General features: G+C 46.2%; 1 protein-coding gene and 2 long non-coding RNA genes across 3 annotated transcripts in view; 2 read left to right on the forward strand and 1 right to left on the reverse strand.

The window, feature by feature from the left end:
• Positions 1–375: 375 nt before the first annotated feature.
• On the forward strand, positions 376–18,928 carry LOC309373257. The gene is made up of 3 exons (XR_014169909.1): positions 376–2,119; positions 2,241–2,356; positions 17,983–18,928. It is a non-coding gene; the product is annotated as an uncharacterized lncRNA (long non-coding RNA).
• Positions 18,929–20,215: 1,287 nt separating this feature from the next.
• LOC309373282 lies at positions 20,216–22,367 on the reverse strand. Its single transcript, XR_014169938.1, has 3 exons — positions 22,149–22,367; positions 21,415–21,498; positions 20,216–20,934 (listed from the first exon to the last, which is right to left on the reverse strand). It is a non-coding gene; the product is annotated as an uncharacterized lncRNA (long non-coding RNA).
• A 135-nt stretch (positions 22,368–22,502) lies between these two features.
• Positions 22,503–26,258, forward strand: part of APCDD1L (APC down-regulated 1 like) — a 46,191-nt gene continuing 42,435 nt past the window's right edge. The window contains exon 1 of the mRNA XM_081917018.1: positions 22,503–22,912. Coding sequence (XP_081773144.1) covers positions 22,876–22,912 — 37 coding nt within the window. The 5' untranslated portion in view covers positions 22,503–22,875. The remainder of the gene's footprint in view (positions 22,913–26,258) is intronic.

The following is a 26,258-nucleotide window of genomic DNA, read 5'->3' on the forward strand; positions in this document are numbered from 1 at the left end:
GACCTTGACAACTTGGGACCATTTTAGCTATGAGACTGCCTTCCCCCGCATGTTCCCATTAAAAAAATGATCAAGTGATGTATACATTTTATGAAAACAAACAAACACAGTGGAAAAGTCCAGCTCTGTAACTTTTGTTAGGACAAAGTGACAGCCAGTTTGAGGTCTTGGCAACAGGGCTGATTATCAGACGGAGATAAAAGATCTTACCCAGGACTTTTTTCTTTCTAGAAAAAGAAGGTGCCAGTTCTGCCCCCTCAAAGCACTTGGCTGTAAATTCAAACCCAGGTTGGCACTTCCTCTCCTTGCAAACAGAGGATAAGGAGAGGAGATAGGAGGAGAAGTATGAATAGATGACTAGGAAAGGGGAGCAATATGCCACTGAGGCACTCCTATGAATAAAAATTGCTTCTGAATAAAACAAGAATCAAGAAAGTTCCAAGATGTATTCACATAATCTCTGCTGTTCATCTAATATGCACACTGGCTCAAATCCTTCATGTATTATCCTCTTGGTTTTGCTTAGTCTTTACACAGGAAAGCCTCCCACAGAAATAAAAACTGAGCAAGAAACCTCAAAACTGGATGCACTATTAATTTCCCTCAGATTTTCATACAACTTGAAAGATTGTTTTGTTTCAAGCCTGCCCTCTACCCACTTCCCCAACCCAGTGGGGCTGAAAAAAAAATATTTTTAGCATGTGACAGCTAAGTTGAAATGCATTGATTCTTTTTTTAAAAAAGAAAACCTGGGTCAATTTGCTACAATTACATTTATTTTCGTGTAATTGAGCAAATTGTGGTGTCCAAACTGCTGGTTACTGATTAAAGCCTGCAACTGATCAGATGGCAGAGATCAGAGCAGCTAAGGAAGGATAAATGCTGGTGTTTGATCTTCTGTTACAGTGGTATTTTGAACTTTCGGGGAACCCTTTTTCACAGCTCAGAAATGAAACCCTGTGGAGGATTGTGGGAGAATGTTCCAGATGGGGACCACAGGATTGGCTCAGCCGTTTTTGTTGGTTAGAATTCAGCACCTCAGAATCCTCTTCAATATCTTTAAAAAGTCTGGGATGGAGTCAATAAATCATGTAGGCAGTGTGTGCGCCCTTTCACTTTGTTCTTATAGAGAGCTCCTGCACAGGTATCTCTTTATTAACGTTTAGGGATCTTCCTGTCTGTTTCACTTCAGATTGATCACACGGGCACACACTTGTCCTCAACAGCATCCTGAGAAGCATCTCTCAGCGGCCATTCGCCTCCCAACAGAGAGAAGGAACAGAAAGCAGTTAAAAAATGAGAGTTGCTGGAATAACAATCACAACAGAATGGAATGCCTCCCTCATGTGACTCACAGTCAGCCAATCACAGGAGAGCTACTGCCAAAGGAAAAAACCTCATGTTAAAAATACACAGCAGTTCAACATAAGCAAACACCCCCATTTCTGGAAATTAAACCATTATCCTTAACACGACGCACTTCCATTGCTGGACTCAGTTGAAAATGGCTTCTCCAAGTGAACCAGGAAGTGACCTTGCCAGGCAACAGAATGACTCTTCTTTTCTTATCAGTGCGGCTGTGATCTCCAGGGTGGCATGGACACCATTAGGCAGTTGAATGTACATGTTTACATGTTTACTCCATCTGTTTCCCTCCTTCCCACCCCCACTTTGCGCAGCCCCGGGCTCTGGCAACCCACACTAAGCCACTGAGTTGTAGTTCAACAACTTGTGCATACTTTAGCTGCTTCTGCCTCCAAGGGTAGCCATTAGTATCTCCCAACAGAGAAGGGGCTGATAAGCTTCTATGGAACCCTAACCTCCCACCCACCTCACCAGCCTTCCTTAAAAACTCACTGTCCTTCCCACTGCCTTCCAGGAGAAGCTTCCAACAACAGTGGTGGGTTGTACGACAAGGGAGAAGGAGAGCGGGAGGACAATAAAAAAAGCAAGACGGGCATAAATGCACACGGTAGTTGGGCCAAAATCAGACATGGACATCTGGACCACCCGGGCCCTGCTTAAGAAATGCAGCATCAGTCACGCCTCCTGAGTGGGAAGAATCAATTCCATGTTGTCGCCTGCAGATCTACCATTAACTCGCCCATCCGATGCCTTGGTAAGATAATTCACCCTTCTCCGCCGAAGGTTGCATCAAGCCTTTCCCCTGAAAATTGATATTCTCCACCTGTCAAGGCTGTATTTATGATGAGGATAAAAATAATAATGTCTTCCTGCAGGGAAATAATAAGATGTGGAGCATTCAGAAAACCTGGCAGAGAAGTGTGATTTTGAAACAGTGGAGGGCACTCCCTCATTCACTGTAATACCAGGAGTTCTAGCCCACTTTGCTGAGGTAGCAACAGTGTTTGGTCTGAACCCAGAGGGTTCGGGTTTCTCATTGTAGAGCCAATGTTGGGTAGTGGTTCAATCTATCAGATTAAGAGCTGAGGAAACTCTACCTGAGCTCTCCATTCAGCTTCAATGCCCTTGGGCTAGTTATTATTTCTTAACCTAAGCTGCCTCACAGGGTTGTTGTGAAGAAAGCATTGGGGAGAGAACCATGTAATCCGCCTTCAGCTCCTATGGGGAAAGGGGGACATATATTACCGTAATTGAGGGAATGTGACAGGAAAGTTTTAAGACAGATTTGGTTATGAGTCACACCGAAACAAACACGTGGATCTTGAAAACAGTAAATTCCGCTGCATAACAAGGGTTGGAGAGAAATGAATGCAAGCCTACCTAATTTACTTCATGCATGAACCAAATGCAAACCAAAATGCAGCTATCTGTCCGAATTTGTGCTTCTCTAAATTTTGCAGTTTTTCTCCAACCAAAAATATGCATTTAAAAACCCCATTTTAGGGGAAAGTGTGCACAAAAATACATAAAGTGTGTGTGTGTGTGTGTGTGTGTGTGTGTGTGTGTGAGAGAGAGAGAGAGAGAGAGAGAGAGAGAGAGAGAGAGAGAGAGAATTTGCAACATGCAGTAGTATATCAGATGAAAATGTATGCCAGGAGAAATATACACAAAAAGTACAAATTTGCATGTGGACTTTTTAAAGGAAATTCATATACTGATGCAGTAATGGGGTGGGGTGGGGAGCTTAAATAAAAAACGAAAAAACTGAAAGAACCCAAAATGGACAGATCTGTCCACCCCTAGAAAGAAAAAGACTTGGCAGCAGCTGAGTTAGCTGACCATGGTCCTTTTATTCTAGTGGGCAAACCTTGGGCTTCACAGTGAAAACAATCTCTCCCTTTCTCTTTGTCCCGTTGAGAGTTGCTCGAGGCCCCTATTAATGTGGTCCCCCACTGCTTTTGGCTCAGGCCCATCTCTGTAGGCCAATTCAGCAAAGGAAGGGGGTTGAAAAGAGATCTGGGGAGGAGAAAGCTCAGAAGGCCTGCCAGGGGGAAGGAGGAGAACAGAGGCTTCTCTTCTGCTACCTGTGTGGGTGTTTTGTGTGTGAGCGTTTGAGCGTTTGAGCGCATTCGGATGCCAGCACATGCATCTCACTGCAGGGAGGCATAATGAGAGAGGCTGGCATTGCAAACAGCCGAGTGAGAAAGAAAGGGCATCTGTGGGCACAGCCAGCACCACTGTAGATCAGAACATTCTCCAATATAGCAATGGTTGCCATTTGTTGAAACAGTGAGGGGAATGGATAGGGCATCATATTATAGGACCATACAAGGGATGTGGGTGGTGCTGTGGGTTAAACCACAGAGCCTAGGACTTGCCAATCAGAAGGTCGGTGGTTCGAATCCCCACGACAGGGTGAGCTCCCGTTGCTCGGTCCCATCTCCTGCCAACCTAGCAGTTCGAAAGCACATCAAAGTGCAAGTAGATAAATAGGTAACAGTCTGGTGGGAAGGTAAATGGCATTTCCGTGCACTGCTCTGGTTCGCCAGCAGCAGCTTAGTCATGCTGGCCACATGACTGTACGCCGGCTCCCTCAGCCAATAAAGCAAAATGAGTACCGCAACCCCAGAGTCGGCCACGACTGGACCTAAAGGTCAGACGTCCCTTTACCTTTACCTTTGCAATGTATCAAGAGTTCAGGCTGCCATCTCCTCATGGATAAATATGGAACTGGAGAGCAGGGAACTGGTACACTGGCCACATTCACACCATACCTTTATAGCACTTTGGACAGTCATGGCTTCCACCAAAGGATTCTGGAAGCGGAGGTTTATAGAGAGTGCTGAAAGTTATTACGAGATCCCTATTCCCCGCACAAAGCTACAATTCCCAGAGTTCCCTGCGAAGAGGGATTGATTATTAAGCCACTCTGGGAATTGCAGCTCAGTGAGGGGAACAGGGGTATCCTAGGGACTCACAGCAGCCTTACCAAACTACAGCTCCCAGAATTCTTTTGAGAGAAGCCATGACTGTTTAAAGTGGTATCATAGGGCTTTAAATGTATAGTGTCAATGTGGCCTTGGTCTCCTACAAAGCAATTATCCTACTTAGTAATTGCAGTCTTCTCAGGGACCAGCAAACAAAATTACAACCTTATGCACTATCACCACAAAGCAACTTACCTTTCTTGGGCATTTTAAGCACATTTACAGTGTGTATCATTCAATGAGTGTACAGTCTATGTGCCTGTTTTCACAGATAGTGGAGCTGTAGAAATAAACACAAACACTTGCACATGTGTAGATACAGCTTGTACCTGTGTTTAGTGCAACGTGTGAACGAATCTTTACTGTTGTGCTTCGATGTCTGACGAATTTCCTCTCCCTTCTTTTTGTTGTTGTTAAAAGCTATTAGCCATGACAGTTGATAGAGCTGGCTCAGTTGGGAGAGCAAGAGACCCTTAATCTCAGTGCTGTGGGTTTGAGCCCCACATTGGCCCAAAGAGTCCTGCATTTCAGGGGGTAGGACTAGATGACCCTTGTGGTCCCTTCCAACTCTATAATACTTGTATGATACTTCCAGTTTAAATGGAACTTCCAGGTTCTGAGCAGTATATGTCAATTGCAAGCAACACACAAGTTGTACTTGTGTCCTGCTTCTGTCTGATCCACAGGGCCCTTATGTTTTTGAAACTGGAGACTGCACAATTTTGCCTTCAGGGAGAATATGGACAAACTTCATCCACAGCTATCTCCATGTACTTGGACAAAACTCCTGAAACGCAAGCAGACCATAATAATGATGAATGAGTTGGGGATATCCTATTTCAAGAGTAGAGAACCAGATGGTATTGGACTCCAGTTCCCATCAGTCCCTGCCAGCATGGCCAATGGTCAAGGATGATGAAAGTTGTAGTCTAAAAACATCTTGGGGGGGGCAGAGTTTCTCCCATTCCTGCCCTAACCAGATCTGTTTCACCTGCTTTAACCTGCAATCCTCTATCCACGTACTCAAGCATAAGCCCTACTTAATGAAACTTACTTCTGAACAGACATGTCCAGGATTGCACTGTGAATTAGGTTACAAATGGAGAATCAGCTTTTGCTGTTTGCTGCCGCGGCCTATTGTTATGTCTATCAGGAAGGGGACCTGTGTGTTCCTAAACAAGGTGGGAAGAGACGTACCTTCGTCCCAAGCGTCTGTTCAATTATAGAGATGACCTTTGAAAGCCCCGAGCAACCAGGCTGAACGGAAGAGGATGTGAAAGGTTTGGGATTCTGTTTATACAAATGATCACATTTCAGATCCCACTGGTGGCATGAAGCAGGAGGAGGAGGGAAATAGATGATGCAAGAGGGGACTGAGAGGAGATGCGATAGCCACCTTCAAATGTCTGACGGGCTGCCCTGTGGAAGATGGAGCAAGATGTTTTCTCCTTCTCTGGGAGGTAGAACTTGACCCAATGGCTTCAAGTTACAAGGAAGGAGATTCCGACTAAACTGAACATCCTCTTAGTTCAGTATTGCCTGCACTGACTGGTAGGGGCTGTCCAGGATTTCAGGCAGGGGAAATTCTCACCAAGCTGAAAAACAACAGCATGGCAATAGATCCAGGACCACAGAAAGATTTGGATTTTTAATATATTTGGATCTGTTTTAACAGCTGCTTTATGGTTAAACACAGCCAAGGAGCAAACACGGAGAGTTATTTTACTGTTTCATTATTGATGGCTAGATTGCCTATGAATTCCTTTCTTTAGGCAGACTGGCAGTGGCAGCGCCTGGGACCACAGCTCAGCCCAGGCTCTTTCTGGCTAGCTGCACTGCTAAAAAAAACCCCAAACGTATTTCGCTGGAACGGTATGCCTGCATGATGCCGGCTCGAGCTGGGAAGGAGCAATGGAGTCGACTCATGGTCATCATTTGCAAAACATCCCCCAAACTATTAAAAGGGAGCCAAGAAGGTTCTCTTTGTCCATGACACTGCCTTTCTGTGCCATAGTCCAAAAACAAGGCTGAAGCCCTCCCTCTGAGACTTGTCACCATCCTTCGGTGATATATAATTCTCTGTGAAGCGGCAATTCTCAAGTCAACCTGCCAATGCTGTGTGCGTTAAGTATAATTGTTTACTTGACACTGAAATGGAGAATGACTAAATGACTAAACAACTATTGTTGTTTTCTGCTAGCTAAAATGTGAGTGTTTAACCTTAGATCAGGTGACAAAGGTATTTGGTTGCAAATTGCCATCTTGGAAGACTAGTGGCTAAGTCTTTGTTCTCAGGCTCTGTGAGAATAAGATGTGATAATGGAGTTCATTCAGGAGCCTCAGAAAAAATGGAGGATGCAAGGATAGAGATCTTTGATTCTAGGTTTGTTTGGAATGATAGAATCATAGAATTACCTTTTATTTCTAAGAAGATGAACCTGTGCTGTACTGGCACAAGATATTGTATGGAATTATATGGATGTATCTATCTTTGACGTTTTTGTTCCGTTTTGAAGAAAGTTCTACAAGTAAATCTTTGAATTCAACCTAATGGTCTTCACAGTGTTTTATTTCCAAAAGGAGTCAGTTTTTATGCATAGAGTCGCTTCAAGCTGAACAATATTAATATCTGCAATAGTTTGGAATGAGATTTTGGAGTAGTTGGGGACAGTAGTGGTTAAGTATCACCAAATCTGCACAGTTAGATCCAGCACACACAAAGAGAGGGAAATCCCAAATGGGGCAGGCTAATATTTATTATTTGAGAGTCCAGATAAGGGTGCATTTCGAGCAAAGGGATCTCTTCTTCAGGTGAATAAATAAATTCTTATGAATTATGGTGCTGGAGGAGACTCTTGAGAGTCCCATGGACTGCAAGAAGATCAAACATCTCCATTCTTAAGGAAATAAGCCCTGAGTGCTCACTGGAAGGACAGATCCTGAAGCTCCAATACTTTGGCCACCTCATGAGAAGAGAAGACTCCCTGGAAAAGACCCTGATATTGGGAAAGATGGAGGGCACAAGGAGAAGGAGACGAAAGAGGACAAGATGGTTGGACAGTGTTCTCAAAGCTACCAGCATGAGTTTGACCAAACTGCGGGAGGCAACAGAACACAGGAGTGTCTGGCGTGCTCTGGTCCATGGGGTCACGAAGAGTCGGACATGACTAAATGACAAAAGAACAACAACATATTCTTCTACAGTGAAATCTAATAAAAAGAAACATGCAGTTCTCAGTCACAGCCAGTGTGGATGTTCAATGCTTTAGCTGCTGTATTTACTGCCTCTTGTGCAGAAAGGCACAGCTGTTCAGCTGAAGTGAGGTGAAGTAACATCTCTTGGTGCCATTTTTGTTTATGCATCTAAAATATTTTTTATACCCCTTTACTTTAAAAGGTGGCTAATACCACTATCCAAACAATAACACCATTAAAAAGCCAATTACAAAGTTAACAGTGCAATCTTATGCATAAAGGTAAAGGTAAAGGGACCCCTGACCATTAGGTCCAGTCGTGACCGACTCTGGGGTTGCGGCGCTCATCTCGCTTTATTGGCCGAGGGAGCCAACGTTTGTCCGGGTCATGTAGCCAGCATGACTAAGCCGCTTCTGGCGAACCAGAGCAGTGAACGGAAACGCCATTTACCTTCCCGCCGGAGCTGTACCTATTTATCTACTTGCACTTTGATGTACTTTCGAACTGCTAGGTTGGCAGGAGCAGGGACCGAGCAACGGGAGCTCACCCCATCGTGGGGATTCAAACTGCCAACCTTCTGATTGGCAAGTCCTAGGCTCTGTGGTTTAACCCACAGCGCCACCCATGTCCCCAATCTTAAGCATAGTTACTCATAAATAAATTGAGTTCAGTGGAGCTTATTCTCAAGTAAATGGATATTAGGATTGAAATCTAAACAGCACAAAGCAGCAAGCTAAAGCCTATTATATATATATATATACAGTATAAAAAATAGCAGCGGGGTGGGGTGGGGGGAGGAAAGGCAATAACATCAATTAACACCATGTGTCAACAACCTTACGCAATATTGACCAGTCTATCAAAGTAAGATGTAATCAGCAGTGCTGGCTGGTACCCATTGTTAGGCTGGAACACTGGGAGGCAGACAGCAGGTGGCGCCAGAGCCAACAATAGGTGGAATCAACTCATTCTAGTCCCCCCCCCCAACCTTCCTAACTGCCGAATTCTACAAAGTGGTAGAGTGCCCTGGTCACTGTAATCAACCAGCCTGCAGTGCTTCTTGACCACAGACCTTGCTGAAGATCTTCTCATTAAATGATTTCATAAGGGAGGAAGCAAGGCGAACTACCCTCAGAGACTTTGTGTGGCTAATGAATACGTCTCCCTCCTTGATCACAGACAGATAGACCCTGGAACACCTCCAATGGCCTCCAGTGGTGATCTTCTATGTGGGTCAGTTTTGCAGTGGTCAAGCTGCTGCGTAAGAAGCGCTAACTAAGTGATTTGTCTGAATCCACTTCCATGAACTCTAGGGCAAAATCCTTTGCTAAACTGTGGGAAAGCACTTGCGAGAGAGATGTATTACTTGGAGCTATTTTCCCTGTCCCACTCCCGCCCCCCCCCCCAAGCAGGAAACAGAGGTGGTCTTGGACGTACCTCTGGAATAAACCAACTCGTGATTGTTATTCTTCTCTATGGACGGGGAGTGGGGAGCCGAAAGCAAAGACAAATGAAATTGCTGCCGACCTCAAAAATCCAGCCCAATGCATGAATTGAAATCAGAACTGCTCTTTGGAGTCTTGTAAGGAACTAGGCTTTCTTAAAAAATAAAAATAAAAATCATTTCTAATTGCAGTTCTTTAAAAAGTATTATTTTTTTTTGAAGCACTTCAACTGAAAGCACTTTAGCTGAGTGTTCAGATGGGAACAGTGGAAAGCATTAAAAGAAGAACCAACAGCACCCTTTCATCACTGGCCAAGAAGGGGACTGCATCACCCAGGCAGTTTCCCATTACACTTAGCATATATGTTTAGGCTAAATCCAGATGGCATCCCCTCCCACAAGCTGATTTAGCACAGCAATGCTAAACTGGAAATATGGGATGGGGGGGGGGAATATCTCATATAAGGCTTCTCTTTCTCTCTTTCCTGTATAATGTTTTTGAACAGCACACGATTCAAAAAGAGGAGGAGGGAAAAGCCTCATTAGCTTTCGATGGCTGAATTGGAGCAAACAGCAATCCGGGGGAAACCCAAATTGCCATTTGTTCCGATTCAGCGGTAAAGAGCGGGTTTTCCTGGGGAAAGCGCTGGGACAAAAAAAAAAACAAGCAAAAGGGAAAGAAAGGTAGTTCAATACAGGGCAAAAGGTAAGTGGGAATGAGCCTGGCGTCTGCAGGAGTCTCCACCACCGCAAAGCACAGCGATCAGTTGGGTATTTCTTGACTTATTAAATTTGCACTGAAGGCATGCACAGCTACAGCCTTTGGCAGTTCAGTTAGAGCTTTAACGCATGCAAAATAACCACAGCAAGATAACTGATGAGAACACAATCAGCAGCTACGAGTCAAACCTCTGGCGTCAGGGGCAGCGTGTCTTTGAATACCAGTTGCTGCATAACAGAAGTGGGAGAGGGCTATGGCAGCTGTGTCCTGCTTGTGGGCTTCCCCTAGGCAACAGGGATTGACACCGTGAGAAGAGAGGGCTGGCCTACTGTGGCAATCACACAGGGTCCCCGGACGCTTCACTGTCTATTGATCCCTGTGCCACCACTTTATTTCTCACTGCCACCACCCAGGCCCTACCTGGTACAATACTGAGTCCAGTCAGGGTTAAATTGGAACATAAAGTTCTGTTTATTTATTGCAGTTTAACAAGCATGTGGTTTCATAAACGGTATCGGTCAATTACAACCATGGGGTGCCTGTCCAGACCTATAACTTCCGCTACCTGCTCTCACTAAACCACCTCTCAGTTATTTACTTGTCTTCCTAGCTCCTGTTCCTGACTCAGCTTATTTCGCTACACTAACTCAACCTACCCACAGACGCTATCCCAATTCACTCCCACTCCAACCAACCACCCAACTCCCAACAAACTCCTCCCTTCGCCTCTCCCAGAGCTGGTTTTATAGTCCCTCTGACTCCACCCCCCTGGGTTCTGATTGGGTAACCTGTTTAACTATTTCACCTCCAGCACTCTCATATGTTAACGTCACACCTACATGGGCCTTTTGGGACTAATCCAGCTTAATATACCGGGGGTTGGACTAGACCCTCAGGGACACCCACCCAACTCTCTGAGATTCTAAGCACAACTAGAGCTTGAATGTAACCCCACAGAGTGGTTTTGTCTGAACTCAAAATCTGTTGGACGTAAAGCAGATTACTTCATTCAGTATGCTAATTTAGTATGGACTTAGGGTACAAAGCTCAAAGCTGAACAGGCTCGCCGAGAATAACCCATGGCAGCTTGATGTTGTCAATGTATCTGCAGCAAAAGTAACAGCCTCTCTGGGGCTTGCGCATAAACAGTGTGCTAGATCTCACTGGCTGATGATGCGAGGCCAGCGGCATCTCCCAGAAGTTCTGAGCACCTCGCGAGATGTTTGTCCAGCGTGAGCATGGCGCTTAGCCCAAATCTGGACTGACATCTCCTCTGCCTCTCCAGCGCCTTGCTCCCAGCACCAGACCACAAATATCCTTCCCACTCTCTGTTGCAGTGGAGGACGCTTCAGTTTTCGAGCTTGGAGAGATGTGGTGAGCTAAGGGCAGGAAGGATCTGTCATTCAGAATAAAAGCAAAGCTAGAGTTTCCAAATCTATTTTAATTTCAAATTACTTTTCTTAATATTGATTGGGGGGGACAGAAGAAACCCCACTCTCTCTCTCTCTCTGCTTGTTGCTTCCAAACCAGGAACGTGCAGTTGAGATTTTTCCCCTTGCACAAAATGTACAACTTTAGTCCTTTCGCTAGGCTTACTTCCTCTCACTTCCCAATAAGATGCCTGGAATTAATGCCCATGCCAGGTGAAAGCAGCAGTTTTCAAACAAACCGGGCGGTTTTCATGATGCTCAGCAAAACCTGCAGCGTGTTTTTAAGCACAAGAAAGAGGCGAAGAGAAGAAGAAGAGGAAAATTCACTCCCTTTTACGTGCTAAGTCAATGCTGCAATTATCCCTGGAGATGCACATGAGTGATGAACTTCAACGGCTAGGAGGCCTTTTTCTTGCAGTTATAAAGTGTGCCAGCTTTGGGGAGGGGAGAGCGAGCGAGCAGTTAACCTTTCCTTTGTGTGGTTTCGTTCCCCCTCATTGCATTTACATTGGCCTTGAAGAGCTGGGACATTTTGCAGATGGCTTAGGGTCTATAAATTCTTATTGAAACCAGGACTAGCCAAGTATAACAGGTAGCCATCCAGACTTGTCTAAGACGGGATAAACTCCAGCTAAGCATGTAAATAATATTTCAGGTCCTTTTTCAGCATGTAAACACAATGCGTTGAGCCAGGTTCCCTTCAAGCCCTACTCGCTTTCCCCCTATTGTTATTCTGTAACGGCCTCGATTACAAATCACAGTAAACCGTAGTTAATGGCTTGCCGTGAACACATTGATCTGGCCATTTTGCTCCTCCCCGCTAGCACGAGGGAGAAATAAACCATGATCCCTGGCTTAGTGTTATGTCTGAACTGGGAATCGTAGTTTGCTTCACTCCAAACAAAGTGCAACCTGCAGCCAAAGTTTGTTCTTGGCTTACAGATCATAGTTTGAGTGAAGTAATCCCTGGTTTGGACATAAGGTTAAGCCAGGGATCGTGGTTTGTTTCTCCAGTGCGCTAGCAGGGAGGAGCAACTTGGCTCAGATCAGCATGGAAAGCTATTAACTATGGCTTACTGCGATGTGGATTAATGCACAGAATCATAGAGTTGGAAGGGACCCACGGGTCATCTAGTCCAACCCCCAAACCTCCAAGGAAGGAGAGTCCATGAACTAGGGTGGGTTGCTTGAATTTGTTTTTTCCATAATCGTAACAAGACAATGAAGAGGAAGCTCTGACTTAAGAAATTAAGGGATTGATCCACTGGACATTTCTCCTCTGCAGACACTATGCATAAGAGAAGCTGCCATTCATTTCAATAGGATTTGCACAGGTCAGTTTCTTGATCGATTCCACAGAATAACAAATCCAAGATTAGTTTGCTGCTCCTAAATCACAGGTTTGAGGCAAGAAACAGAGTAATGGGGGCATGTGTGTCCAACTAAGATGCAATGCAGTGCTTAAATTGTTGGACTAAAGGTAAAGGGACCCCTGACCATTAGGTCCAGTCGCGAATGACTCTGGGGTTGCGGCGCTCATCTTGCTTTATTGGCCGAGGGAGCCAGCATACAGCTTCCGGGTCATGTGGCCAGCACGACTAAGCCGCTTCTGCCAAACCAGAGCAGCGCACGGAAACGCCATTTACCTTCCCGCACTTTGACATGCTTTCGAACTGCTAGGTTGGCAGGAGCAGGGACTGAGCAACGGGAGCTCACCCTGTCGCGCCACCCGCGTCCCTAGCAAAAATTGTTGGACTAGGTCGGCTGAAATCTCTGCTCAGCCATGAAGTTGCCCATTGGGGAGTCACTGCTTCTCATAGCCCAGCCTGCATCCTAAGAGTTGTTGTGAGGACAGACTTCCCAGATCACACTGGTTCACTTAAGTGCATCTGAATACCACCCGCTGGAGAACGCAAGGGGAAGGTTACTACTGAACTCATGTCTGGCTTCTGTATGTCTCAAAGGCATCTAGTTGACCAATGGGAGAACAGAATGCTGGCCTGGGGGCGGGGGGCAGATCCACACCCTGCAACCTGGGAGACCAGGGTCTGAATACCCACTCTGCCATTTGGTTTGTTGGTTGGCCTTGGTTCTCTCAGTGTTACCTACCTCACAGGGATGTTGTAAGGATGAAACGAGGAGGTTTAGGACTCAATCCAATAGATTCAAAAAAGGAGATTCCGACTCACCAGGAACAACTTTCTGACAGGAAGAGCCGTTTGACAGTGGAACGGACTCCCTCAGGAGGTTGTGGACTCTCCTTCCTCAGAGGTTTTAAAGCAGAGGCTGGATGGTCATCTGCCATGGATGTTTTAGCTGAGATTCCTGCATTGCAGGGGGCTGGACTAGATGACCACAGGGACCCCTTCCAACTCTACGGTTCTATAACAAGCTGCAGATTCTTTGGAGGAAGCCAAGCGCTATAAATTGCATTTTAACCTGTACTTTAAATTGTGGTTTTTTTCCTTCCCTGCCCCCCCCATTGTGTTTTTACTGTGATTTTATTGGTGTTAGCCACCCTGAGCCCGGCTCTGGCCAGGGAGGGTGGGGTATAAATATTATTATTATTATTATTATTATTATTATTATTATTATTAATGTGATGTTGGGTGCGCTTTAAAAGTATGGTGTGGATCCGTCCCTAAATTCAGCAGGGCTTTTCTTATGTTCCTACATTGACAAAGGGGGGGAGGGAAGTGGTGTAGTCTGAAACTTTCTGTACGTGTGATATCCATAGCTGTCAACGTTTTCCTTTTTTTAAGGGAAATTCCCTTATTCCGAATAGGATTCCTCGCAAGAAAAGGGGAAAGTTGACAGCTATGGTGATATCTGTAGGGTCAGAAACACAATCGTCCAAATTTGGGGACTTCTACCCACACGTACAGTAGGGTGCCAACAATTTCACAGATTTTGCGGCCTGCGCTGCTACACCTGCTTGGGTCAGGCAGGTGCCGGATGAAATCCTCCATGCATCTGGAATAGGTTGGACCAGAAGTACAGGAGAAATAGAGAAGTGCAGTCCTCTAAATTAGAGCCACTTGGACGTAGCCTGAAAGGCACACAACCTGCTGCGATTGTGGATTCGGTGGCAATCGGCAAGGAGAACGCTGGTGTCCTGGCATGTTTCCAGATGGGAAAGCTATATTCTCCTCAGTTAAATCCCTTCTCCAGTTTTAATTGGATATGGCGTTCTTCTCACCCGTCGGTCTGATGTGTTATGGGGACAGCTGGCATCTCTCAGTCAGACATATCAGCATTAAATGGCGGGTCGGGGTTTGAGGGAGAGAGAAGGGATGTTTTCCTCCTCATAAAATTCCCATATAGCTTTCTGTTATGTTTGCAAAGTCCTCTGGGGGGATCCCATGCGATGAAAGGACCCATGCAAATTAATTACCTTTTAGGCGTGTGCGTGTTAAGTTTTTGGCTCCACGTAATACAAAGCACACAGGCTGCTTTGCATGTGACTGCAACCATTTTCAAACACCTGCGGCTTTTAAACCACTTTGATTTTTGTCTTTAAGAATAATATAAATAATGGGAAAGGGGAGGGGTGGGTGGGATGGTTGCAAGGAAATCTGACGACTGTGAGGCCCAATTAATGGAGGCTCACGGATCATATTGGAAGCATTGTATGGGAAGGATCAGACGCAGAACTTGAAAGTTAAGATTGTTGTTATTATAAAACCATTTACTCTGTAATTTTTCAAGTTGATGTGCTTATTTTCTGCTGTATGGATCCCATTAAAGCCTGGGAACACTCCAAGAGGAGAATGCTGTGCTTTCTTCTGAAAGCGACTCCATTTTCTAGTTTTACTTTGAACGGGTATTTTGAGGGGGACAGGAAAAAGCAGCTAAAAACCCCAAATTTAGTTGCTTAGGAGAATGACTGCAGGAGCATTTCAGCACAAGGTATTTACTGTTATGCACCAGTGGCGGAACTGATAGGGTGGGAGGCAGGGAGGCAAACAGTAGGTGGCACCAGAGATATTGGCAGGCAGAGCCAAATAATTCTAGTTCTGTCACCATCCTCCTGCCTGCTGAGGTCTACAAGGGCTTTACTGAGATGGAGGAGGAAGCTGACAGGCAGATGCAGCTACAATTGAGACCTGCAATCCACTCCAGCGACTTTGCTGCTGTTGAAGGTCTGTTGCAAGCCACACTTGCAAAAATGTTGCATAAATGTGGGGCTTTCAGGTGTTTACTGGGGTCCTCAGTGAGAAGATCGTGGTGGACAATGGTGGAAAGTTTACCTTGACAGACAGCTTATCCAACGCTAGCTGTCATCCTCCAAAATGTGCAGCCGTGGGTATTCTCCAGGGCAGGACTGGGGGTAGTTTTCCATGCCTAAATCTACATACCCTTAGAGATAGCCTTCCAGGTTCTTTGTGCAAGCAGAGGACAGGGCCAAAGCAAATACACATACACATATAGAGAGGGGACAAAACCACCCCCACCCTCAAAGAAGGACACTCCCCACTTTCACACACATTTATATGCGCAGGCATTCCTTCCCTGCGACAAGGCAACAGGAAAAACCATCATTTTTGTTGTCGTTCAAACATCACAGGCCCATTGAATGCCATGTCTGCTAGAAGGTGTGTAGCCAAGAGTCCCACAATTCAGATTAAAAACATTTTGCAAGCCACAGGTGGACCGTGCTCTAAATGTTCCCCAATGCATGCTCTAAGGTGCACTCATGGTTCATTCCCAGAGTAATGGTGAGGTCCAATAGACCTCTGAGAGGATGCACAGAGCACTTCTCACAAGCCCTTGCGATACTCAGGGATTTCTTGGCCAACAAGCAAGGGGTTCCTAGGCAGTGGGTGTAGAAAGGCTTCCCTGAAGCCCGGCACTCGAATTTCTTTGCCTCTTGTGCCCTTTAGCCTCTTCGGAGGGGGCGAGTCTGTGGCTGGGTGGTGGACCCGATCTGCGTCTTACTCAGGATGAAAACATGCTGTTGCTGTTTTCCTAGTAGCTTGTGTCATAACTAAGGCTGCGTATGCATTACTGACTGAAAGCGCAGTCGCACACGCACCCCGAAAAACCCAAAACTGCATTTCCAGTCACATTTGCACCCTGCTGTACACATCAGTGCGCCTAGGTGTGCTTCCAAGTCACCTGCTGTCTGTCCACACCAGTGGCTTACATTTTCAAATCAGACTGAAACTGGTTTGTGGGGGAAATGTATCAAAATGCAGAATTATCAAGAAATTGTGGGGTAGATGAGGATTGTGGCTAACTGCTAGCTTTGTGGGTGTAAGAGAAGTTTTTAATGTTTGATGTTTTACTGTGTTTGGTGTTTTCATTTGTTGGAAGTCTCCCAGAGTGGCTGCGGCAATGCAGTCAAGTGGGCCTAATGATGATGATGATGATGATGATGATGATGATGGTGATGTTGTGTGTATACTCCAAAACAGCAGTAGGAGTGGCCTAGATTTTGGGTACACAGTTTAAATAATGGGTTGGAAGATGCATGGTTTAACCTCAATAATCAATCTGACAAACTGGTTTAACAGAATTTACTTTGTTTCAGGGAATGAAAGACCCCTCATTTTGAGGGGTGCTAAATAATTTTTGTGACAGCAGCCACGAAATTAAAAAATGCCTGCTTCTTGGGAGAAAAGCAATGACAAACCTAGATAGCATCTTAAAAAGCAGAGACATCACCTTGCCAACAAAGGTCCGTATAGTAAAAGCTATGGTTTTCCCAGTAGTGATGTATGGAAGTGAGAGCTGGACCATAAAGAAGGCTGATCGCCGAAGAATTGATGCTTTTGAATTATGGTGCTGGAGGAGACTCTTGAGAGTCCCATGGACTGCAAGAAGATCAAACCGATCCATTCTGAAGGAAATCAGCCCTGAGTGCTCACTGGAAGGTCAGATCCTGAAGCTGAGGCTCCAATACTTTGGCCACCTCATGAGAAGAGAAGACTCCCTGGAAAAGACCCTGATGTTGGGAAAGATGGAGGGCACAAGGAGAAGGGGACGACAGAGGACGAGATGGTTGGATAGTGTTCTCAAAGCTACCAGCATGAGTCTGACCAAACTGCGGGAGGCAGTGGAAGACAGGAGTGCCTGGTGTGCTCTGGTCCATGGGGTCACAAAGAGTCGGATACGACTAAATGACTAAACAACAACAACAACAAAATAATTTTCAGCATTCTTACCAAACTTCCTGTGGCAAGGAAGAGCGTTTGCCACATAGACAGGCCCCCTGAAATAAATATATCTACCTCACTAAGTTTCTGTGAGAGCAAAGTACCAAAAATACAGCTTTTTTCCCTCTCCACACAAATTTCCAAGAAGTGCAAAATTATTTTCCACCAAGTGATCCTCAGCATGTTTACCTTGAAGTAAATCCTACCAAGTCCCACAGGACTTACTCTCTAGTACCTTAGCTTAGAGTTGTAACCTTAAGGTGCTGAATAATTTTTTAATAGCAAATCCAGGATACCCAGTCAAGAGGCGGATAATTTTCAGCAAAATGCTTCGTTTTATAGCATGTCCAAATCGATTTTTCACATACAGATGCCTGCCTATTTTTCTGCTTCAAAAGCCCCATTAAACTCAGCCTGTAGCTTAGACAGCCGAATGAGTATTAAACTATCAAAGTCATTATATTTTGGCATCCGCCCCTCTTCTCTCCAGCAGAAAACGTCGGGTATGAATTATGACACTAGCTGTTTTCCTTTATTTGAACAGTGGAAAATTGCTCCACATTCACCCTTTCGTCAACATTTTGTTTCTTGCTCATTGCCAATATGAGATATAAATGAGGAAATGAATTTATTCCTCTTTCCCTAGAGATCTTTTCCATTTCTTTTTTTTATGATTAAAAAGCAGCGACACAGGGACCCGTTTAGCGTCGGGCCTCTAGTCGGTGACAATATATCAATCAGCTATCTTTTAAACGAGGTTGTCTTGGCAGAGAGGAAAGAAAGGGAGAAAGCAAGCTCTGAATTTCTGTTCAGTTCGATTTGTCCATCAAAAGTGGCGTCAGGTGGTAATAGAGGGTTTTGGAGGCGGCCAACACATCTCCCGTTCAAGCGTCAGCCTCAATTCAGCTCAGTGATAATATGTTGGCAGACGAGGTCATGCGAGAGCTGCCTAGAATTGCCTACCCAACGCCAAGGTCAAAGCAGTCCAACTGGAAGTATGAAAACATATAATGCCCAAATGCCTCTGGAATGCATTAGCTTCATCCAATACTGTTCATATTTCCATCCAGCCACCATGGTGGGGCTTACCAGGCTTCTCAGCATGTTTATTTGTTCGCCGTTGTTGCACAACAACGCCCGGTTTGAGATTTGTAAGAGGAGAAACAGAGCCTGGGCTGGATCCTGTCCCAGGTGCAGTGGGCCCAGCTGAGAACACTGTGCATATTTTGTTGGGAATATTGTGAATAAATTTAAGGAGATCTGCTGATGCTGAGTACTCTGTTCCTGCCAGAGTTACAGGGCTGCTGTGTTGCACACCAGGTCCCGACGGAATAACCGTCACCATTTTTGGAGCTGTTTTGGATGCAACCCCTTAAAAGGACAGCCAAAGTGATCAAGGAGACTGAGCAACTGCCCTATGAGAAAAGGTTACAGCATTTGGGGCTAAGCTGGTCAGAGCTGATGTTAAGATTTTGCTTCTTTTGATGGAAAAAACACTGCCCAGCTATGCAAAAGTGTAATATATCTGTACCTTCCATGCTAGAACTCTAAGGGCTTTTTCGTATAGGCACATAAATTGGTTTGTGCTTACTGCAGATATATGATTCAAACATAAAATCATGAAACGTTGGCTAGAAATGTGCGTGTGATTTCTCCTTTGTGGTCTATACCCTGCAGACGTTAACCAGGAATGAAGCACAATGAGAGAGCCTAAGAAGTGAGTCCTGTCATAACTTTCCTCAAGATTCCTGGATCTAGCTAGTGACAGAATTTAACTAATGCTTGGTGTGTTAAAAATGTGCTAGACCTGTGGGTATTTAAACTGTGTATTAGGCACTTCTAATCATCTGGAATCAGCACGTGTCAACAGCTAATTAAGCCAGGACTAGCCTCCTGCATTAGGTGATAGCCTGGGGGTAATGAGGCATTAAGACATCAAAGAATCAAAGGAACTGGGGGTGAGATGCCGAATGAGTAGACCCCCCTCCATCTACAGATAAAGAGAGCATACAATAGAGAGGGTGGAAGCATTATAAGCAATGAAGGCTGGAAGGTTAGAGTAAGTTTGTTGTTTAGTTGTGTCCGACTCTTCGTGACCCCATGGACCAGAGCACGCCAGGCATTCCTGTCTTCCACTGCCTCCCGCAGTTTGGTCAAACTCATGCTGGTAGCTTTGAGAACACTGTCCAACCATCTCGTCCTCTGTCGTCCCCTTCTCCTTGTGCCCTCCATCTTTCCCAACATCAGGGTCTTTTCCAGGGAGTCTTCTCTTCTCATGAGGTGGCCAAAGTATTGGAGCCTCAGCTTCAGGATCTGTCCTTCCAGTGAGCACTCAGGGCTGATTTCCTTAAGAATAGATAGGTTTGATCTTCTTGCAGTCCATGGGATTCTCAAGAGTCTCCTCCAGCACCATGATTCAAAAGCATCAAATTGTGATGACCATGATCCTAGATCACTGGAGGAGACCAATGTATGGTTTATGGAAGCCGCCCAGAGTGGCTGGGGAGGCCCAGCCAGATGGGCGGGGTATAAATAATAAATTATTATTATTATTATTATTATTATTATTATTATTATTATTATTATTATTACTATTATTATTATTAATGCTACATAACGTACATAATGTGTGCTTGCTCATGGGCAAACACATAAATGTGCATAATGTTTGTACAAAAGGTTTTAGGTTTGTTCAGTCCAGTGATGCATCACTTTTTTAAAAAATACAGTACTTGTGGCCATAGATTTTGTGTTCTACCTTTGAAGATGCATGTTATTTTATAGAATTACACACACCCCAACTTAGTTTCCCCCCCTCCATGAAGTTTTTGTTGTGCGTTTGATTTCCTTCATTCCTCCCTCACCCACCCAAAACTAGCAATCTACATTAACTCATCTTGACTAGTGTGCATTTAAAGGCTTGGCTAGCGATAATTACCAATACTGCCTGACAAATAAGTATGCAGCCTGTTATAGAAGGGGTCATCATGCTACTTGGCTAACAAACAACATATATGCCCAGGTGTCCCCCAGTCTCCTATAGCTTCAGGAAGCTGTAGCTTTCAGGAAAAAAAACATTTTTAAGGGGGGGTGGACTGGCAGATACCAGGCTCCACTTGCCCCAGTTCCCTGGAAACACAAACAAACCACAACATCCCCTCCAAAACACTAATTAATATATTAAGAGAAACTCTTGTCTAAGGCTTATGTCCCTGGCAGAAAACTCCACTTCTCGCTTATTGTCCTCAGGCCCCAGCTGGCTGCAGAAACGCTCCTACTGGGAGATGCGAAACTATTGAATAGTGGGTCTCTCAAAGCAGCCTTGGTGGGAAAGGCATGCAATGGCAGGAAAGTGAAGCAGGAGGGGAGGAGGTTTTCTTGGCAGCTGAGAGATGGCTGGTTTCCAAGCCCAAAGGCTAGGGTGATGCTCAGCTGAAAAGCCCTTCCCTTGGGCAAACTCACAGCATCGCTTGCCTCAACACTCAGGAGGGCTGATTCACACGACCCTGGAGCCTGCTTGTTTTCAGCCCAGAGGGCACAAAAACAGTGCCAACAGCTGTATCGGCGGTGGCGGCTCTCCTGGAAATCCTTGCAATATCTGGCCCCGTTTTTAAAGCTCCGCTTGCACGGTCCCCTGGTCAGAAAGATGGTGGTATCAGGGAACACATAGATACAGATGCTGTCCCCCTCAGACCTTATCACCTTGCGCAGAATTCAACTCTTAGCACACAGAGTTTCTGTGGCACGCCGCCCAATGGATGCTGAAATCATTCACATGCCAGGGACTTGCCCCATCAGGCAGAGGGAGGCAGCTGCTACAGGCAATATATTTTGGGCACTTCTAAAGAGCTACAAAGAACACAAACAGTTCCTCATTATATTTTTGCTTCGGGTACACACGGGACTGGTTGGTTTATTTGCCTTGGGCACCAAAATACGTATTAGATGCTTTTCACTTGGCACTGGCAAGAGACCACGAGTTTGCTATCAGGGTTGCAAAGGCTTTCCTTGATGGTGAAGCCTCTTCCTTATGTTCCAACAGCCACTGAGTGAGGTCACAGTTGAGACCCCTCTTGCCTCATTCAGGTGAGGCAGGTGGGATTCAATCACATACCTGCAAATGCAGGTTGCACCATCAATAGTTGACTGGGAGGTTCTTGCTCAAGAAACCTGAATCTCCAAAAGATCAGACTTTTTACTGTAAGGAAAGTGACAGGGAAATGAACTGGAACACCATCTAACTGTCCTGCAAACAAATTGGGATGAACACTCAATAAAGAAGTGATCTGGAAGTGAGCGCAGAGGCCTGATTTTGCTCTGTGCCCAAAGCTATGGCAGTGAGGAAACTGAATGAGTGGCAGCGCGCAAAATAGTAATAATTATGGCGCTGTGGGTTAAACCGCAGAGCCTAGGACTTGCCAATCAGAAGGTCGGCGGTTCAAATCCCCGCAATGGGATGAGCTCCCTTTGCTCAGTCCCTGCTCCTGCCAACCTAGCAGTTCAAAAGCACGTCAAAGTGCAAGTAGATAAATAGGTACCACTCCGGCGGGAAGGTAAATAGCGTTTCCGTGCAGTGCTCTGGTTCGCCAGAAGCGGCTTAGTCATGCTGGCTACATGACCCGAAAGCTGTACGCCGGCTCCCTCAGCCAATAAAGCAAGATGAGCGCTGCAACCCCAGAGCCGGCCATGACTGGACCTAATGGTCAGGGGTCCCTTTACCATATTTATATGGATACCAACTGAGAGCAATCGTGCAAAAAAAGGGAATTTTTGTGAAAATAAGAAATATTAAGTGGGGAGGGGCTCCAAATTTTGTCCTTGCTCAGGGCCCCATATTACCAAGCTCACTTATCTTTGAGCTGTTTGGGGGGAAAGCTGGGCTATAAATGTAATTATCAAAAATAAAATAAAACAACCGGCCGCTGACAGTGCGCAAAGCCATCGCGGCCAGCAGCCCTCGCCTTCCTCTAATCCTCTTTGAAAGCGATTTTGGTCTGTGAATGGTGGCGTGGGGGCAGACCGCAAATAATTTCTGCTGGGGGTGGGGAAGTCGGCGGAGGGACTCGGCCAGGGCTGGGCGTGACCGAAATGTGCGTGGAGGGACGTGGGGACACCCCTCTCCGCCCGTCCCTCCCTCGCCCCCCCCCACACCTCCCCAGTCTCCACCTCTTCTGGCCGGCGAACCTGGGATCTGCCGAACTGCCTTAAAACTATCGGCAGCCAGGCGCTGCGGCTCCGAAGAAGCGAACGCGCCGTGCGCTGCAAGGGGAGCAGCAGGAGGAGAGAAGAGCGCGGCGTGTTTCTCTCTCGATCTCTGAAGCAGCCGCCGCCGCCGCCAAACCCAGCCCGTCGGGGCCTCCTTTGCCCGTGGGCTGCCTCTCCCCGCCTGCCCGCGACTTTCGCTTCTCAGCAGCACATGGATCCCCGGGGATTCCCCGGCACAGGCGGTGCGCGCTGAGCAAAACAGCACCGGAGTTGCCTCCTCTCCGCGCGCGCTTTGGTTTTTTCCCTCCCCGGCTGTTTCCCGGGGACAGGTTGTTGCAAAGGCACCGCCGCGTGGGGCTTGGACCTGGCCATGCTCGGCTCCTGGTGGCTCGTGGGGCTCTTCGTAGGTAAGCAGTCGCGCAAGGTTTTTATTTTTTAATGGGCGCGTGGGTTTGAGCTTGCATCTGCGCCTGACTGCCGCTTTGGAGCGTGGAGACCCGCAGCTCCCTCGGGCTCCCTCGGCTATGCCCGGCTGATGGTCTCCAAGGAGCTGGGTTAGCCGCGGCACCGTTGCGCCCGTAGAGCGTCAAGGGGTAAAGCGGATTCCCACGTGTAAAAGCAAAGCGCGGCTGCAGTCGGGAACGTCTGAACGGCTGGGAATGGGGAGTTGCGCGGGCAAGAGGATTTAGTGCGCGCCGAACACCCTCGCAGAGGCGACAACGCTTAAAATGGAATCGCAATACCCTTTAATTGCTCTGTTGGCCTCGAAGTCAGAATAATTAGGATAATAATAGTAATAATAATATTAAGGAGTGCAATCCTACACGTGCCTACTCAAACGCAAGCCCCGCAAGTATGTAGCAGTCCCATACATAAGAGTAAGTTGCATTAAAACCGGCGGAATTTGCTAAATAGGCACCCGTAACAATTGCGCTGTAAGGGTTATTGAGTGTGAATGTCCTGTGATTAATAGGAAGCGGTGGCTACTCCAGATTAATTCGGGGTTCACGGTTGTGACGCTTTATGTGTGAGTTTGTGTATTTAAATACAGTCAGAACTGGAAGAAGTCGAACCCTCCCATGCAGCAATATCGATTCTGATTGGTATTTACACCCTATAGACAAATGTGCATGATTGTACTCCGGAATAAGTTCCACCACTTACTCCAGTGTCCCGAACCGCTGACACCCATCAGTATGGATTGAAAAGTGGTTGGGGGTTGAAGTCTTTCTGAACAGGTCAGGGCAGTGAAATTGCATTAATGGGACAGGACAGAACAACCAAGATGAAAGCTTAATCCGCCCAGAACACGCGGGATTGATATTGTGTGCGCATTTTCCAGAGCGGATCTTCTTTTGGGGATTCCTAAAATTTACACTTCCCTGCTCGGTTCTGTCCCCCAGATCCTGGTACTGCGGCTCCCTGTCTTTCAGTGCTCGAGCCTGCTTTGAAAGGATGCAATTTTGCACTCATGTGGGGAGACAAAGTTGCAAGTTGCGGAGGCTTTTAATAAATCTTGTCTCTTGTGTAGACTCAGCCACCTGGGCTTCCTTCTGTAATGAAAGGATGGGGGGAAATAATTAGGGGTTGTGTACAGGCATCCAAACCGCCCCCCCCTACATAAATGTACTGTGTGTGTAAAAAGACTTGCCCCTTGTGCCAGATGCGCAGTTACTTGAGGAACGGGCACTGCCACACACAAAGGCAGCCCTTCTCTCCTTGCTTCCCATGTCCTGGGGATAGACAGCAGGTTCTCTTGCTAAGCCCCTGACTCAATTTTAAGTCCAAATGGTTCCCCTGAGCTTGCCTGGCTCATCTGGGACAAATTCCAGAGAACTGCTTGCAGCTAACACGGCAAAAGGCTCCTGCAGCAGCTTAGAAGCCAAGCCAATATATTGCGGCCTGATTTTTATTTTATTTTATTTTTGGTAGAGAAGAGCCTCCTTTGCCAGATGTGCGTCTCTCAGCTCACTCAGTTGAGGACGGTGAATATGTGCACATGCTCTTTTGTCAATTTTGGTGTGGTCCCCGTCCCCACCCCCCTGGATGTCCCAAGGTGCCGATCCGTCAGCTTGCAGATATCTTGCTGCAGCGAGAAAGGGTTACACGCAGACATGTACATGTGTTTGGGATCTGCTTCTGTTTGCCATGGCAGGGAGCATGCCTGGAGGAGCCAGCGCCAGTCTCCGACAGCTAATAAAAGATCACAGCTAATAATGAGGAAGAGACGTTGCTGGCTTCAGCCAAGCACCTGAGAGGTGGTGGTGCCAATCTCGATTGCAAAAGGAAGGCGGCTGGGAGCGAAGGGTTTTTCTTGGCTCTGCTACCCTCCCCCTTGACGCCCCCACTGTCCGATATTGGTCAAGCTTAACTAGCCGGGCAGCAATCTTCAGGAACTGGAAAACTTCCATCCCGTTTGATTTGGGGATTCGTTCCACCCTCTCCCTTCGCTTGAAATGCTTTCCACAGCTATTTGCAGCGTGGTAGCTTTTTTAAAAAACTAGATTTTATTAATATTCATGTAGCACATATTAAATACAGAGGGAATGGCCGCGATCTGCAAACAGTGGGCCAGACCTGTAAGGCGAGCTTGTTCTCTTTTGCGTATCTTAACAGGGAAATGTGCACCTATTGAGGAATGCAAGTTTTGTGGCCATCTGAAAAGTCGCTTGCAGGTGACTTGTATAGTCTGGGAAATGGGGAAATGCATTTTCGAGCCCTTGCAAAATTCGTCGCCTTTCCCACCTTGAACGACAGCTGGCAGTTGCCACATTTCCAGCAGTTATAGTTAATGTGTCCTATAGCGTAGGACTACAACTCCTATCAACCTCAGCCAGGACAACCAATGATTGGGAACAATGGGAATTGTAACCCAGAACATCTGGAAGGCACCAGGTTTGCAAACGTTGATATAGTGAGAGAAGAGATAGTTTGGCTGCACCCCAGAGTATGGAACCCCTTTCCCCATTAAGAAAGGTTGGCTACTCCTTCCCTGTTTCCCATCGATTAATAAAGACTGTTTTATTCCAGCAGGCTTTAGCTGCATATAAGTAACTCACGGTTCATACACATTCAACTTGTGTACATTCAACTTTATGTGTTAGGCAAAAAAAAAGTTCTCTAATTTTAAAAGGAGCTGGGCATCCAGGGGGAAATAAACTTGGGGAATCCCACCTGCCATTGCACCCAGTATGTTTTGACTATACACGATTTTGGCTTTATCCCTGGAACGCAACCTCTCTGCAAGTTGAGAGTCACCTGTATGTGGCAGATAACATTTTTATGCTTGACTTTAAACTGCAGGTGCTGTCTCCTTGGTTGATAGCTTTATACTGTTGTTTTAATGAAATGGCAACGGTAAAGGTTGCAAGCTGCCCTGAGTACCGCTTTTGCCCCAGGACGGCAGGATAGAAATGACATTTGTAGCTGGAGACACATGATAGGCGAAAAGCTGAAATTGTCCCAAATGGAAAGGGCATAGAACGGGAAGGAGGATATGGAGGCATGAGAGCAATTTTTATTGCATCGCTGTGGCCTAGTTCTCACAAATGGAAGATGAGTCAGTAAACCCGTATCTCAATTGGATCACTTAGAACAGGGCTCAGCAACCTTTTTCAGCCGTGGGCCGGTCCACCGTCCCTCAGAGCATGTGGTGGGCTGGACTATATTTTGGGGGAGGAAATGAATGAATTCTTGTGCCCCATAAATAACTCAGAGATGCATTTTAAATAAAAGCACACATTCTACTCATGT

This window comes from Podarcis melisellensis, assembly GCF_964234715.1.
Source record: "Podarcis melisellensis genome assembly, chromosome: 6".
Taxonomy (NCBI): Eukaryota; Metazoa; Chordata; class Lepidosauria; order Squamata; family Lacertidae; genus Podarcis; species Podarcis melisellensis.